The sequence below is a fragment of the Periplaneta americana genome, chromosome 7, assembly GCF_040183065.1.
Source record: "Periplaneta americana isolate PAMFEO1 chromosome 7, P.americana_PAMFEO1_priV1, whole genome shotgun sequence".
NCBI lineage: Eukaryota > Metazoa > Arthropoda > Insecta > Blattodea > Blattidae > Periplaneta > Periplaneta americana.
In genome coordinates, this window is record NC_091123.1 from 178,306,243 (window position 1) to 178,323,931 (window position 17,689).

The 17,689-nt window shown below is 36.0% G+C and overlaps 1 protein-coding gene across 1 annotated transcript in view; it reads right to left on the bottom strand.

The window, feature by feature from the left end:
- Window positions 1–3,275: 3,275 nt before the first annotated feature.
- Window positions 3,276–17,689, bottom strand: part of LOC138703803 (beta-1,3-glucan-binding protein-like) — a 41,251-nt gene continuing 26,837 nt past the window's right edge. The window contains exons 6-9 of the mRNA XM_069831992.1: window positions 14,895–15,146; window positions 10,812–10,954; window positions 8,681–8,797; window positions 3,276–3,617 (exon numbers count right to left, since the gene is read on the bottom strand). Of these exons, the coding sequence (XP_069688093.1) occupies window positions 3,516–3,617; window positions 8,681–8,797; window positions 10,812–10,954; window positions 14,895–15,146 (614 nt within the window). The 3' untranslated portion in view covers window positions 3,276–3,515. The remainder of the gene's footprint in view (window positions 3,618–8,680; window positions 8,798–10,811; window positions 10,955–14,894; window positions 15,147–17,689) is intronic.

The following is a 17,689-nucleotide window of genomic DNA, read 5'->3' on the forward strand; positions in this document are numbered from 1 at the left end:
TGTCGCTGTAAAATAGTATAAATATGTATCAATCTTTGGACTTATATTTGAAAACGAAGATCTGCCGAGTTAGTTCTGTGGTAACGCGTCTACCTCCAGACTAACCGGCCTAGGTTCGATTCCCAGCGGAATCAGAAATTGTCATGTAAAATTTCTACCTCGGGACTAGGAGAGATGGCGGTGTACAACTTCTAATCACTAGATTGTGCACCGATATGCCTGGGTTAAATCCCAAATATCTCCTCAGTGCATATGAAGGGAAGGCATATGTCACTGTTGATAGTGATTCGTCCATCGGATGAGGACGTTAAGTCTGGTGGCCCCCTTGGTGCTATTCGATAGGAGTAGGCTACGTGCCGGCACCGGATTTCATCTTCTCCCTTCCATACTTTCATCATCTTCCTCACCCATTCTCTACACTTACACGAACACTCCACGACGTAATTCTCCACAGATATACATCATGCATAGCGTGGCTCGTCGAAGTGGTGTGCAACTTTAAAATGGGCCACAGTCCTGCCATATAACCGCAATATGCGGAATCCAAATCACGCAAGTGAAGTGATTAGCCATTAGATACACACATACACATATTATAATAATAATAATGAGAAAAATGCGCTCGAGTTGAGCATTAATGTCCAAGTTTAGTCTTTGCCATAGTCTGTTATTGGTTTAACTCTCTTCGCACACGTTATGATGTGGTATTTCCTACATCTTTGCCCGCACAGCACACATTTGCAGTCTTCGGTCGGTTCATGGAACTTGTTGTTCACACATATTTTATGATGAAACCCGTGTATTGCGAGTCTTGTTGTCACGTGTCTCTGGCTCCTACACTCTCTGGTCCAGCTGTCGTCTAGCATGGCTGATGTGGTGTAGAACTCTAGGGGCCGATTGTATAAACCATTTAATCTTAGATCAGAGGTTAAATTGATCCTTGTTTCAGCTGAACTTGGAATTTTGTGTTGTATAAAGTCTAATCTGAGATTAATTTGTCTCAAACTAAAGTCAACTTTGACTGAAGAAATTTCTCCGATTAAATTAGATGATCCAAGTTCAGTTATTTCTTTTCTGTTTGAAATATACGAGTGACAGATTGTGCAAATAAAATATCCATTATTATTAATATTAATAGATATGTGAGGTACATTTATTTATATTTCTTTCAATTTCTTGCCTTAATACACAAACATTCTTATATTTTATAAGGCTCTATCGTGTTCAGCAGTATCAAATAACATAACCTATAATTATATTATGTTTATAACAACCATTAATTATTAATGGATATGATAGGTACATTCATAAATGTTCAATTAACTGTATTACTAAACGAAAATTGTCGTTTTATAAAGCTTTATTATGTTTAGCAGTATCAAACACCATAACATGACAACAACTTGAGTCAACCTTCTTCTTATTGTCCGCCATTATTTGCATTGTACAACAAAACCAGTGTCTCCAACAGAGTGTAATACGGAAAGTCGCCAAAAAGTAGTTGTAAAGTCGCTAGATTTCTCATTATCAACAAAGAGAGATTAAATTTTGTCACTATGGGGCGCTAAAAAGGTCACTAAGTCCCTATTTAAGCAATATAAAAGTTAAAAGAAATTGTTGTTGAAAAAGAGTTAAAGTCACTAGATTGGCAACACTGAACAAACCTGTATAACATGGTTCGCGCATCACGCATTTCACCTGTTTATGCGATGTTGCCAAATCCTTTTCACGTGAACTTAGATTGCATTTGAACCAAGGAAATTTGATCGCAGAAAAGTTTTATACAATAGAATAAGTGTCTGAACTCGGTTCACTTTTCGATCTTCGATCAAAGTTGATCTTTAGTCAGGGAGTTTTATACAATCGGGCCTAGGTCTATCTCCTTCTTCTTCCGGTCTCTTATGCTTACCAGTTCCTGGTAGGGTCCTGTGGATGTTAGCCAGTGCTGCGATCTGATATCATCTACGAAATATGTCTCTCTCATGAGCTCATATACAAGGCGGGATGGCGCTGCTTTTCCGACTCCTAGTATCCGTTTCATAAACATAGTCTTGACTTTTTCTATTCTAATCATGTCACCAATCTTGAGTTTTTCCCAAATGAACTCTATTCCGTACATTATAACTGGCGCCACTACCGTTTTGAATAGTGTCATCGCTGTGCTTGTCGACAGATCGGTTATGTTCGGAATGTTGTATGAGGCTTTGATGGCTGCTGCAGCTCTTTCCTGGACGTGCATACCGAAAACACATACACATATTTGAAGACGGAAAGGAATGTGAAAATCTGAAATTTGTATTATTATAGTAGGCCTAGCCATGATCGTATTTTAAAAACAAATGTAGACTACAATTTATGTGATTTATTAAAATAAAATGTTTTAAAATATGATAAAATATTGTATTTACATAACTTAATTTTAATCAGCAGCAATTTGCATGTGATGTTGTAGGCCTAACATATTGAACTATTTTGCGTTAAGATTAGAATATGGTTACTTAGTATTCACAAATCCATGAATTAAAAAATCATTATTTCTAGAATTAGAAAGGAGACTCAAAAAATGTATCCTCAAGTCGCAAATGAAAGGCATTGAAATCCAGTCACTCTACCTCAAATTCCTTTTCATGCCATTTTTTTTTTTCAGTTTTATTAAAAATACTTGAAAATTCTGTTTAAAATGCCATCAATTTTCGGTTTCCTTTCAGTGGCAGACAAGAATTTGAAAACAAAATTAAAATAACGTGTAACTGGATATTTTTTAGAACTGAATAATGGAAACTTCAATTCCCATAGTGTAGCTTCCAATAAATTGGTACTGCAAAATATTCCTGTAGAAATTTGTTATGGAATTCGCTCCATATGATTAAAGGTATTTACAAATTTATCTTTGGATTTTTTTAAATTTGTAGTAGAGACTGGATTAATCTTACTCAGGACAGGGACCGATGACAGGCTTATGTGAGGGCGGCAATAAAACTCCGGATTCCTTAAAAGTCATTTATAAGTAAGTAGTGGGAAATCTTAGTAGTTGATGAATTGCAGCTTGGATTACACCCAGTTTACTTTTAATCCAGATTTGTGCCTGCTGTTCGCTTTTGAGCACATTTCTTCTAAAGTCAAGTAGTTTAGAAATTTAGACTTAATAACTTATTTGTAGATTTTAACGAATTCAAATAATGGTGGTATCAACAATATTGTAACTTTTGAATCAGACAATGTTTAATAATACTGTGGGTATACTGTTACATGTATATGAGGGATATACACTTAAATTCATAATTTAAAATTTATTAAATGAGACAAAATAATTTTTCCCCTTTTTAGAATATCTTTAATAAACAAGTTGATAATTTGAGCAATTTGAATTCCGTACATTCACACGTTCAATTCACTGACACTTTTAAACCTTGGCACAATAATTAAGAAGGCAAGACATTTGGCATCAGGTTAACCTGAAGAACTTTTCTATCAGGACATTGGACTGATAAGATGAATTCGAACTCTTGTGCTGTTTACAGTGCCCATACTTTAACGTAATCCACTTGCAGGGCTGAGTTGTCCCCGGACCACGTGGGATACCAGTTGTCCTTGTCCCTCCAGAACTGGAGCATAGCCTGTGCAGAAAATAGACAACACAAAATTGAATCTTAATATTAGAGGAATAGAATTACAGACAGAACTGAGGAAGTAACATTATCTTCAATTTTGAACATTATTTCTTAGTTATAAAGTGTGCTAGTAACTTGGGATTGAGATGCTAAAAATAAGAAAATTGAGGCCCGATTGTATAAACCATTTAATCTTAGATCAGAGGTTAAATTGATCCTTGTTTCAGCTGAACTTGGAATTTTGTGTTGTATAAAGCCTAATCTGAGATTAATTTGTCTCAAACTAAAGTCAACTTTGACTGAAGAAATTTCTCCGATTAAGTTAGATGATCCAAGTTCAGTTATTTCTTTTCTGTTTGAAATATACGAGTGACAGATTGTGCAAATAAAATATCCATTATTATTAATATTAATAGATATGATAGGTACATTTATATATATTTCTTTCAATTTCTTGCCTTAATACACAAACATTCTTATATTTTATAAGGCTCTATCGTGTTCAGCAGTATCAAATAACATAACCTATAATTATATTATGTTTATAACAACCATTAATTATTAATGGATATGATAGCTACATTCATAAATTTTCAATTAACTGTATTACTAAACGAAAATTGTCGTTTTATAAAGCTTTATTATGTTTAGCAGTATCAAACACCATAACATGATAACAACTCGGAGAACAGTCAACCTTCTTCTTATTATCCGCCATTATTTACATTGCACAAAAAACCAGTGTCTCCAACAGAGTGTACGGAAAGTCACGAAAAAGTAGTTGTAAAGTTGCTAGATTTCTCATTATCAACAAAGAAAGATTAAATTTTGTCACTATGGGGTGCTAAAAAGGTCACTAAATCCCTATTTAAGCAATATAAAAGTTAAAAGAAATTGTTGTTGAAAAAGAATTAAAGTCGCTAGATTGGCAACACTGAACAAACCTGTCCGCGCATCACGTATTTCACCTGTTTATGCGATGTTGCCAAATCCTTTTCACGTGAACTTAGATTGCATTTGAACCAAGGTAATTTGATCGCAGAAAATTTTTATACAATAGAAGAAGTGTCTGAACTCGGTTTACTTTTCGATCTTTGGTCAAAGTTGATCTTTAGTCAGGGAGTTTTATACAATTGGGCCTAAGACTACAGAAAATTGAAAATGAGCTTTCAAATTTGAATGACTCTTACACAGAATAGCATGTACGAGTATTGCATAGTGAGCGAGAATCTCAATCTAGCTAGGAAAAAATATATTTTTTTTTCAAAATCACTGAAGTTGGTGTTTCTACTCTGTAAACACAAACCAGATGTCTCCACTTCAGAAATCCGCAACGCAGAAAGGGATTCGGAAAGACTAATTCAACAGTATAGGTCATTCGTTTTCTCGTGAAACCAAATGTAGCATATATAGTCCCGACGCTGTTATTTCCGGCGTGACTCCTCCTCTTCGCTTACATCATAGGAAGTCAAGGCTCTATAAAGGCTAGGTAGGTAATATCGTTCGCCATTTTTGTTCTTTCGTTGCCGAGCTACCAGACGAGGGATCTATTTGCCACACCGTTAAACATTATCATGTCGTAGCTCCTATGATAATAAATCAAACGCACTGTAATTCAGCAAATAATTGGGCGACAAATAACGTCCTCGTGTGCTTTCTGCGAACGCCAACGAAAGAGCCAAAATGGCGGGCGATTATATTAAGTATTTATCCAGCCCTTACCAAAAAATTGTTGTTATAATGAAAAAAAAAAGAAAACAATGGAGAAGAAAAAGAATAAGAAATAGCACAATTAGAAATAATTGGAAAAGACTAAACAAAACATCATTAATTCCAGAAGAAACATAGAATTTCCTCGTATCTGTTTGCTATTGGGTGATCACAGTCGTCTATTTAGCACTGGTTGCAAGACCCAGCTTAAGTGAGCAGATCGCCATAGCAAAGAGATCAATCTATATAACTGTAGAGATGGTTTCTTAGGATTTTTATAGATCCCTTCACTGCAGACAGACATACTTCAGTGACAAGAGTTTGTCCTAGACCAAACTGCTTGCAAAAATGCGCGAATCTTTTTGTGATGGTTCCTCTAGCCTCTATTTGTTTTAGGTGACGGCCAGCAAAAACGATCTTACGTGATTCGTAAACAGTTAATTAATGCTCGAGAAGAAAATCTCTGCTATACGTACATGTTTTGACTATAATATAAAGAAGAGAGTTTTCATAGAGCGTTTTTAAGGGAATTGGAAAATCTATTTATTTTATGAATTATTTAAAGAAATGATGGAAGTTGTGCGGGACGTAAAAAGATACAGGTTTCTGGATAAATATTCGGAATGGTTGAAGATTGAAGTGCAGTTCTTTCAATAAGAACCCAATGATGTAACATTACGAGATCCATTGCCATTAGTTTCAGGTGTTTGGTGGTCCAAAAATTCTTTCATGAGTCAGGACTCAAAACAAAATAAATTATAGTTCCTTTACTTACAAATGAATTTTCTGTAGTAATTGCACGAGTGGTGTATCAGGCTTGTGAAATTATGCTAATAAGATGAAACCATGAGTGAAATTTAATAAGATTATCAACGAATGAAATTAAATAACATTGAAAACCTATTTACTTACGTAAATGATAATAATTATTATAAAACATAGCAATAAAACATTATTATGTTTCCCTACAATGAAGTTAGAAAACAAGCTGCTGTCTAGGCTATCACGGCATACTGAATACTACTGCTAATTACTCAGAGCGGAAATGCTAAACAATACTTAACCTCAAACGTAAGATAAGCTGAATTGTTACATTAACAGAATAGAAACACGAAAGGTTTTTACAGACATTTATTTATTACTTGAAGTTACAGTTATTAATACAGTTTGAGAATAAGGTGCTTAGGAAAATATTTGGGGCTAAGCGGGATGAAGTTACAGGAGAATGGAGAAAGTTACACAACACAGAACTGCACGCATTGTATTCTTCACCTGACATAATTAGGAACTTAAAATCCAGACGTTTGAGATGGGCAGGGCATGTAGCACGTATGGGCGAATCCAGAAATGCATATAGAGTGTTAGTTGGGAGACCGGAGGGAAAAAGACCTTTAGGGAGGCCGAGACGTAGATGGGAGGATAATATTAAATTGGATTTGAGGGAGGTGGGGTATGATGATAGAGACTGGATTAATCTTGCACAGGATAGGGACCGATGGCGGGCTTATGTGAGGGCGGCAATGAACCTTCGGGTTCCTTAAAAGCCATTTGTAAGTAAGTAAGTAAGTAAGTTACAGTTATTAAAAACGCAATTTTCAGAGTTAAATTTTGTTGGCATTTTTTTTTTTTTTTTTTTGATTTTCTGTAATTGACACCGAAGTGAACAGGACTAAGCCAGAGGTACAAAGCATCTTACCAAGAAACACAACTGTAATTGGTTGATTTTAAGGAGGTTCTGAAACGTTATTGGGGAATATCACAAATTCATCCTATAAGTTGAATAGTCTGAAAAAGAACTTTCGGTCACGACTGAAGTATTTCTGTGTTACTCTGGTAAGCAAGATGTAAAGTTCTTCAGCTATACCATTGGCACTGTACCACAGTCTAGTATATACAGTCATGAAGCTTGAGTTGTGAGGGTACTAGGAACAATAGACTGTGCCGGTACTATTTCGCATTGTCTGTGATGAGGCGATAGTAGCGATCCTAGTGGTTAGCAACTGTTTATGGATGCATATTCCCTACGTATTGAGCTTCGTGACTGTATATACTAGACTGTGACTGTACCCCTTTTCATGAGACTAAGGGTCGAATTCATAGTCGTCACTTATAAAATGAGGAAACACTTAAGTAATGAGCATTTCCTTAGCACTTATTTCAGATCGTATTGCAGAGACGCTACTCATTCATATGCACTGAGCATTCCCTTGACATCGAAAGAAATATGGCAACATGGCTAGACGTGAGCGCTTTCCTACATTCAATTGGTTTCCAGCGCCTTCAAATTGTTAAATCAGCATTATTGTCATACAAAAATACAGAAGTAAATATTATAGAGCTAAAAATTATACAAGATGTCCAGAAAGCATTTTACAGAAAAGAAAGAAGTGAGCTAAGATAACTAGTTATGAAATATGGAGATATCGTCAAAGGAAAAAAAAAAACTGATAATTGTTCTCTCCAAAAGAAGAAATTGACATGGAATAAAATTGCAGTTGAGTTTAATGCAAACTCCGGAAATATTCCTGTCAGTAAATCATTTTCATTTATTTTTCAGTTATTTTTATGCTAAACAAAGTGGAAGTAGTATAATTACGCAAATTTTAACAGCTTATTCCTTGGGTAGAACACAAACAAGAATACAAATAACACTTTTTTTGGGACGTGAATACTTTTCGAAAAAAAAATGCCACTTAAATCTACCTGAAATGCTGCTGTATCATAAAATCTCAAAGCAAGCAGTACTTTCAGCAGTGGCGAAATCAGTAAGCCTGATGGTTGTATTGTGAATTGAAATGAGAGGCACCAGAATATCCACAACAGTGTTCTTGTCGAAACGGTATCTCCTCTTAAATTGTTGATCATTATACATCTCTAAAGGGTTTTCCATATCTCTGATATATCTTTTGCTTGCCGAAACTCATTTCCATTTTAATTACAGAACTCAATAAATTAAATTAAATCATAATCATCATCTATTGTATACCGAATCAGCTGATTACAATGCATATGAGGAAACACTTGAGTAAGCTGACAAGCTACCTTATTTGAATAAGTGTTCACTTCAGTGGGATTTATGAATTGGAAATTATTATAAGCAACTGCTTAAGTGTTTCCTTACGATAAGTATTGACTATGAATTCTGTCCTAAGTTCATAGAGGTCGCGGCCTTTTAGTCTCAAGAACAACACGAATCTTTCACGCTTCAACAACGTTGCCAAGTTGTATTGTTAAGACTCAGACGCTGTTAGAGGTGTCAATTTAAACATTACATGCGCCTAGACAAAATATTGTAGTGACGAAGAAGAAAAGACGTATGAAGAAAGTCCCGTGAAAAGCATTATAGTTGAGTAACTGACCTTAGGATCGGTGTTCTTCCATGGCTTGGGGTGAAGCCCTCCTTGTGGAAGGCCAGTAGTGCAGTTGTCAGGGAAGTCCTGAACGCCCCCAACGCCAAGTCCCAGACTCAAGTAAAACTGTGGAGGACAAATAATACAACACAATCACTCCATTCTTCTCACATCAAGTACAAAATACAGGGATATCATTTTATTTTTACTTCAATTTTTATTGTACCTGAGTTTTTTAATGTACTTCACTCCCACCCCTTCTACTAATGAATTTCAACCGTCCTCCACACAGATCCAAGACCACATATACAGTCATAGTAGCCTTACGGTCATAGTAAACAGTACGTTCCAAAAATATGTTCGCGTTTTCCAGTGATGAAAGAGCTTTCAATATTGAATCATTTTCGCACAGGTACTGTCGTCCATTTTCCTACGTCGTATCCCGGTTTCCCTACCAGCTTTTATTCGCTAGGAAGTGGCTGGGCTGTTTTAGCTCTTTTCTGAGAACATTAATTTCTGTTAGGAATTGGACGTCTACGTAATATTATACAACTGTTTAAAATAACTTAAATAAAACGGCCTCGTTAAGTAATTAACTGTCACGTGATTTCCTCCCTTTCTACGATCCTGCGACATAAACACTTGGACGGACAGTAGATATCATTTCTGAGTAATTTTATCTTTTCGGATCGGGCAGAAGTGAAGATTGAATTTACAGTACGTAAGATAGTCTACTGTATATAGAGTAGGTACAGAATTATTTCAACATGAGTTATAAGTACGAAGGACGAAACTGGTAATTGGAATTAGATGCAATAGTCTATAATGCGATAATATGCACAAAAGAACTGAAGCCTGTATCGAAATGAAAGGCCACCATTTTAAAAAATGTGTTTAAATTTCCATATTATGATTATTTTTCAGTTTCACTTCATTCTCCATATTGTACGCTGATGTGTTGTAGACAGTATAATATACACTGCATAATGAATACGTCCACATGGACAGCTCAGTTCGTGAGTAAAAACACTCATTGTTAATACTGTACTGTATTTTGATTAAACAAAAACCTAATGAAAATGATCAAACTCAAAGCGCGATATTTCCTAGTAACTACTTTCCTTCCCTCCTATACCTAGCAAAGTGATCTGTTTGTTTATTACGCCAGTATCGTCGAACTCCAGTCGTGCAAGGGGGTAGCAAACGGCGTTGATCCAGAGTTATAGGCAAGTTAATATTAAAAATGTTAGTAAAAATAAAATGATGTCCCTGTATATGTATAACGCATCGTTCTGTGAAGATCAGTTTATGCTCTTGCTGAAGTTAACAGTCATATCGAAGGCACGGCGGTCTATGCAACTTGAATGTAGTATCGCATCGAAATAACGGACAAATACACTCTGAAAACAATTGAAGGGCCCTCTGCAAAAAGGGGGTAGCTCCACTTTTACAAAGTTATGGAAAACAACAAAAACATTCTAAAAAATTCAAATTATAACTGAATTTCTTTCCTTTCTCAGAGTATGTCCTAGGTACCTAGGAGCTTCAGTTTATCACTCATTCATTTATTACAATCAGCAATTTAGGGGAGTAAAATATAAACAAATAATGGAGCTACTCCCTTTTTGCAATAAAATTCGATATAATTAGCCACAGTTTGCATTGGAGACACACATATTGTGCGAATATCATAAATTGTTATACAAAGTGAACCGTAAGTAATGTCATTAATTTCAGGAGGTTACTCTTTGAGATATTTCAAACAAAAAAACTTAATAAAATTTCGTTCGTTTTTGCTTCCTTTACGAGATAAAAATTATTTTATATGAAACACTACATAGCAGTGAATTGAAAAAGTAACAGACAGAATCAGGCCTATACGGACTCTGCTGTACGTTTCACTGAGACACATTTTAATTAATCGAACTAGTTCGACGGAGATGGAGGTAGTGTGTCAATTTATGATTAGAGTCTAATTTTGAAGCTTTTTTTATACCCGAAATTCGACTTTTTTTAGTCTATCCCAGAGCATGAAATGATGAAATTATAAGCTAATTGAAATCCATGAAATCGTGGCGTCTGTATTATGCCCCACATACATGATGAGACACTAAAGGTCTAACGCAACTAGATTACGTACCTCTTTGTCGAAAGGCGCCAATTTTGTACCTCTTCCCCATGGAATGTCAGAGCTTCCAGAAAATGCTGGTAGATTTCTATAACCTCCTGGAGGTGGACTTAAGACTCCAATAGTTTGCCCGTCGACTTTGAAGGTCATGTCATCTGCAAAAGGTGAATAACAGAATATGATCACGTCTATGAATAAGCTCTATTCGCAATCGAGAATGAAATATTCTTAACATTTCTGTCGTAAGAAGCAGTGAATTAAGAGAGGCTTGGCGTACGGTAGAAAAACATAGCAATACTGCTTTGTCAAAATCGCTTTTGCTTGAAGCAAGCAAGTTTGTATTTTTTTTTCTCAATATGTAGTATTTTAACATCGTTGTCTATATTACTGTAGTTGTGATTGGAGTTCGTTACGTGTTCTGCGTGGGCTGAATTGTTATATAATTTGGTTATGACTGTGATATGTTGCTTGTAACGTGTTTGAAATGATCGTCCAGTCTGTCCTATGTAGAAGTTATGGAACAGATGCATTATAGGGGCCATCGATCACACATTATACGGAAAAAAGGTCAGCGGAAGTAATGGTTCGATTATCGTTTTTAGTAGTCGATATTCGATAAGCATTAAATGCTACCAAATTAAAAAAAAATGAATAAAGATGACTTAAATAGTTCGTTACTAGACGTGATTTTACTCAGTTTGTATTATATTTTTGGTCCAGGGAAAATATATTTTACTCTTCCTCCGTTATTTCCATTTTGAAGTAGGTTACAAGTCAACAATATAAAACTGACTGTTAATTTAGAAGTTGGCAACGTATTTTATATCGATTATAACAACAATACATATCGATAGCAACATTCATACCATTCAACCAATAAGGAGATGTTGTTGTTATCTAATGGCGGGCTTTGGCAACGAAGCCATTAGCGTTCTTGCTCTCCAATATTTCTCTGTGGTGGATCCATCAGGTAGAACTTCACAGGTTTGTAGATGATCTCCAGTCATTTCTTCTTTGTTGCATAAAGGGCAATTTAGATTTGTGTAAATTCCTATTTTATTCAAGTGTTTGGCCAAAATAATCGTGTTCTGTTAGCAGTCTGAATTTTGCTACTGCAGATTTACGTAGTATTTCTGGAATAATTTCTGTTTTTTTTATTAAAATCCTCCATTTTTTATCTTTTACTTTGGTACATAGTGATTAGTTTTGCTTGATTTTATATTTATTTTTAATTAGTCTTTTGATGGATGTAAAAGGTAGGCTTGTATTTGTATTCTGAATTAAATTGGATCCTTTTTTGACAAGAAAGTCAGCAGTTTCATTTCCAGCAATTCCGCAATGTGCAGGTATCCATTGCAATTGAATTCTTTTCTGTAGTTTTTGAAGTTTTTGGATCATTTTGTGACATTCTTTAATTTGGATTGACATCATTTTATATGAATTTATTGCATATAATGCTGCTTTAGAATCAGAGAGAATGACAGCATTTTGAAATTTATCTATTCTGTACAGCAGGTGTTGGAGTGAGATATGAATAGCCATTATTTCCGCATCAAAATTTGTTGTATGATATCCTGCTGGTTGATAAAATGAGAATAACGCACATGTAATTCCTGATCCTGAGTTGTTATCGATAGTAGACCCAACTGTGTAGATATGTAACCATTCTTCTGGTGTGTATCTATTGTTCACAGCTTGTAACGCCAATAAGGAGATTGGCCCCTATAATGCATCTGTAACAAAGTTATTTCAACTGTTACATGATACAATTTAACAGGAATATACAAACTACCATGCAGTAGTTGCAACGACTTCTACATTAGACAGGCTAGAAGATCATTTCAAACACGATTAATTGTAAAGCTTGGGCACGCCAAGATGGAGTATATTACTGGCCACTGAACGAATATTGCAGACTGTTCTTCTTCCTGGCAGTACGATCTGCTTCCACTAGATGGCTCCCCGACACGAGTAGCTGGGTTGCCAATACATGCAAACGAAATGATACTAAACGTGAAGAATGTTACTACAGGTGGAAGGTTAGGTTAGGTTTTATTAGGTGTGTAGTATTATTACCAGGCTTCGAGACTTCGGACCCAATAGAGCAGTTCACTGGGAAATCCGCATAACGGTGTACTGAGTATAGTGGTAAAGCATACAGTGGGTGGGGGTACTGTAGAATGAATGCCAACAAATAGCCTACGCAAACAAAAACGTTCTGGAATTGAAGGTTCTGACGAATAATTTGGTTTCCATACAAACCTATTTTCAAACTGTGTCTGAAACTATCACACGGTTAGAAAAATAAGAGCAAGACATGCCGGAAGCCCTCAAATCAATTGAGGAAATGACACAGAGAATTAATGAGACACCAAGTACACCGGTTACTGAACGTGTAAATACAAGTGGAAATCAGTTTTATGTGAAAATGACGGATATGGAACATTGTGTAATATAAACAGCAAATTAGTGGACATAGAGTCACCCGAGAATGAAGGACTGTCGCTTAAGACTGCAATGTTAGGTTTTTTCGTTTTGCTCCTATCACGTCATGCGACGTAGAGCGCAGCTTTCTACAGTACAAACTATGTTTGACAGATAACCGAAAAAGATTTACGTTTGAGACACTGGAAATGTGTCTTGTAGTACATTGCAATTCGGTACTGTAACTGCACTTCCTAAAGACGACCAATAGGATAAATGAAATTAAAGTTGCTACATGTTTATTTCCATCATTAACACTGTGTATAAATAAATACAATTGCTTATAAAAACAGGAGAATAAATGCTTTTCACATTCTTTTGACATTGTCATTGTCTAATGTATATTTACTTTCAGAATGTACATATGTGTGTGTTTCCCCATACTACCGTACTCTACTCTAAGTAGCAACGTTGTTACCTAAACACATCTCTACCTTTCACTACCTGCAGCCAGTCAACAACCTAAAGTACATGCACAGTAAACTTATTGTATCGGGTCCCAAGTCTCGAAGCCTAATTATTACTATGTTGGCGACACTGAAACCCACTATGAAATTAACGAAAAAAATACAATTGCTTATAAAAACAGGAGAATAAATGCTTTTCACATTCTTTTGACATTGTCATTGTGTAATGTATATTTACTTTCAAAATGTACATATGTGTGTGTTTCCCCATACTACCGTACTCTACTCTAAGTAGCAACGTTGTTACCTAAACACATCTCTACCTACCTGCAGCCAGTCAACAACCTAAAGTACATGCACAGTAAACTTATTGTATCGGGTCCCAAGTCTCGAAGCCTAATTATTACTATGTTGGCGACACTGAAACCCACTATGAAATTAACGAAAAAAATACAATTGCTTATAAAAACAGGAGAATAAATGCTTTTCACATTCTTTTGACATTGTCATTGTGTAATGTATATTTACTTTCAAAATGTACATATGTGTGTGTTTCCCCATACTACCGTACTCTACTCTAAGTAGCAACGTTGTTACCTAAACACATCTCTACCTACCTGCAGCCAGTCAACAACCTAAAGTACATGCACAGTAAACTTATTGTATCGGGTCCCAAGTCTCGAAGCCTAATTATTACTATGTTGGCGACACTGAAACCCACTACGAAATTAACGAAATATGGCCGCATTCTTCATTCACAGAGGACGATTTTCGTATATAAGTACCTATTTAGGGCGAGTAGGGTGGGCCCACAGCTCTCCAAGTGATCACATCTATTTGTACTAATGAATACTTTCATTTTATAGTTTATTTCAGCGATTTTGAAAAAGGTAAGAAGTGGCGTTCCTGTAATTCACAATTACCCAAACACGTTACAAGGAACTTATCACAATTTCGGTTGTGTAGTACAGATTTTGCATCTATGACGACTTTTGTCTTTATGACTTATGTAACACACTCACTACTATTGTATTGAAAGTTACGAAACATGGAAGCTCTTCCAAACTCCTCCCACATATTCATGATACGTAATTGGGACACTTTAACCTTTAACACACTTTGATTCCAAATGCAGGCTGCTGATGATACATCGTTGGTGGTCGATTAGCCTGAGGTAAACCACGTTTACATAATGTCTCCTCACCTGGAGTCCACGTGAGGGTGTAGATGTGGAAGTTGTTGCACCATCCGAAGCCGCCCTCCCAACTCTTCATCTCTTTCTTGACTTTGTTGTCGACGCCCAGGAAGCAGCCCGCCTCGAGGCGGCGCTCCCCGATGTGGCTCTGACGCTGGTCAGCCATGAACAACTCCCTGTTGCCCCGCGCCATGGCCAGTTGGAATCTGCCTGACATGTACTCTCTGCCGTACCAGTTGTCTTTGGGCTCCAGCCACAACTCTGTTCAGAAACAAATTAACACAACATCTGCAATAATTGGATTTCAAACGTGAAACAATCATGTACTCCCTGCCGTACCAGCTGTCTTTGGGCTCCAGCCACAACTCTGTTCAGAAACAAATTAACACAACATCTGCAATAATTGGATTTCAAACGTGAAACAATCATGTACTCCCTGCCGTACCAGCTGTCTTTGGGCTCCAGCCACAACTCTGTTCAGAAACAAATTAACACAACATCTGCAATAATTAGATTTCAAACGTGAAACAATCATGTACTCCCTGCCGTACCAGCTGTCTTTGGGCTCCAGCCACAACTCTGTTCAGAAACAAATTAACATAACATCTGCAATAATTGGATTTCAAAAGTGAAACAACCATGTGGTCACTGCCGTACCAGCTGTCTTTGAGCTCCAGCCACAATTCTGTTCAGAAACATATAAACACAACATCTGTAATAATTGGATTTCAAACGTGAAACAATCATGTGCTCACTGCCGTACCAGCTGTCTTTGAGCTCCAGTCACAACTCTCTTCGAAACGAATTAAAATAACATCTGTAATAATTGGATTTCAAACGTGAAACAATCATGTGCTCACTGCCGTACCAGCTGTCTTTGAGCTCCAGTCACAACTCTCTTCGAAACGAATTAAAATAACATCTGTAATAATTGGATTTCAAACGTGAAACAATCATGTGCTCACTGCCGTACCAGCTGTCTTTGAGCTCCAGTCACAACTCTCTTCGAAACGAATTAAAATAACATCTGTAATAATTGGATTTCAAACGTGAAACAAGCATGTAGTCACTCAGTGCCAGATTTAATTTAAAATCAATTTATAACAAATTATCACTAATCGTTGCTTCTGTTATGACTATTCGAAGCACTGTTGCAGTATTCCATGTCAGATGACAGTCGTGTGTTATGCCCAAATACAACAAATTCTTCACAAATGTGCAGTATATAGAACGTGAACTTAAAATCTGGGGACGAACTTCAGGAGGTGATTTCTGACATAAGGAACAAAAAGGTCACATGAACTTTTGTCCCAAAACAAAAGATTTCCACGATAAATGTCAATATTTTTATTCATGTCTGTAGTTTCTCGTAACACCAATGATATTAGTTATAGTGTTGGGGTTTATTTTCAGTTGCAGACCAGCTCCTTCGTGTGCGACGTAACAGAGTACTGTTAGAATGGCCCAGTTCCTGATATTAATAAAGGGTCTTTCTAATAACACTATAGAGCCGATCTGCAACTAAAAATAAACGCACGCACATTGTAACTGATACCATTACTATTGCGAGGGAATGACATCATGAATAACAGTGTTGCCGTCTATCATGAAAAATGTTCGCTTTCGGACTTAAGTTCATCTGACCTATTTTGTTCCGTTTCCTCTGAGGAATTACCCCCTGAAGTTTTTCCCCACATTTTAAGTTCACTCTGTATAGCAGGGCCGGGCATGAGAGCGGCTCCATTTAGTCGGCCAGAGCTGCTCTCGCTCCGCAAGGCACTTAATTCCAAGCCAGAGCAGAATGCTCACGCAGTGGCGGACTCACATTACAGCTACCTTCCCTGCATTAATATAACAAGAGCCACGGTTGTTCTAGTCATTCAGTCTGTCAGTACATAATAGTTTATAAGGATATTACATCAATCCATTGTACAGTACAGAATTTATAACACTATTATTAATTTAATGAAATAAACTTCGCTCTATGCACACACACAAATCATTAGGCTTATTTACATAACCCATACGCACATACTGCAATATCCTCACCACGGTTCTACGAGACAGGCGTATGGCTTCCACTTCCCCTACTTCATCTGCCAATATAATTAAACATCGCTTGATGAATTCACCTTCGTTGAATGTTTTCAATTCCTTTGCAATTCCGTGGCAAATTTTAGTAGCTAATTCTCATAACCAATTCACTAAGTGCATTATTGTCATCCTGTTAATACATAATATAATATAATATAATATAATATAATATAATATAATATAATATAATATAATATAATATAATATAATATAATATAATATAATATAATATGGTATGGTATGATATATGATATGATATATAATATAATATATAATATATGACCATAAATTAATACAACTTAAAGAAAATGTTTCTCAGGTACACAATAGCCCTGCCAAGACTCTGGAATTCGTTACCTGCCAGCTTCAGGGACTGTCGAAATAAAATTCAATTCAAACGCAAACTTACTAGGCACTTGGTCAGTAATTGAGACTCGTTCAGACATGGTTTCTTGTAAATAGTTCTTTTAATCTACCACAAAATATCTCAATATCCGGTAATTTCATCACTATAGAATTTTGTTATTGTAGGTTTAATTTGTAATTTAGTAAATACAAAAATATTCTTTGTTCTTAACTTCTATGATAAAATGTCTAGCTTTCATTAATCAGGTATTCTTGTCGTACTTTAATTTTTATTGTAATTGTAATTGTAAATTTAATATTAATTGTAATCTTATTGTTCATGTTATAGTTGTAATCCCCTGGTA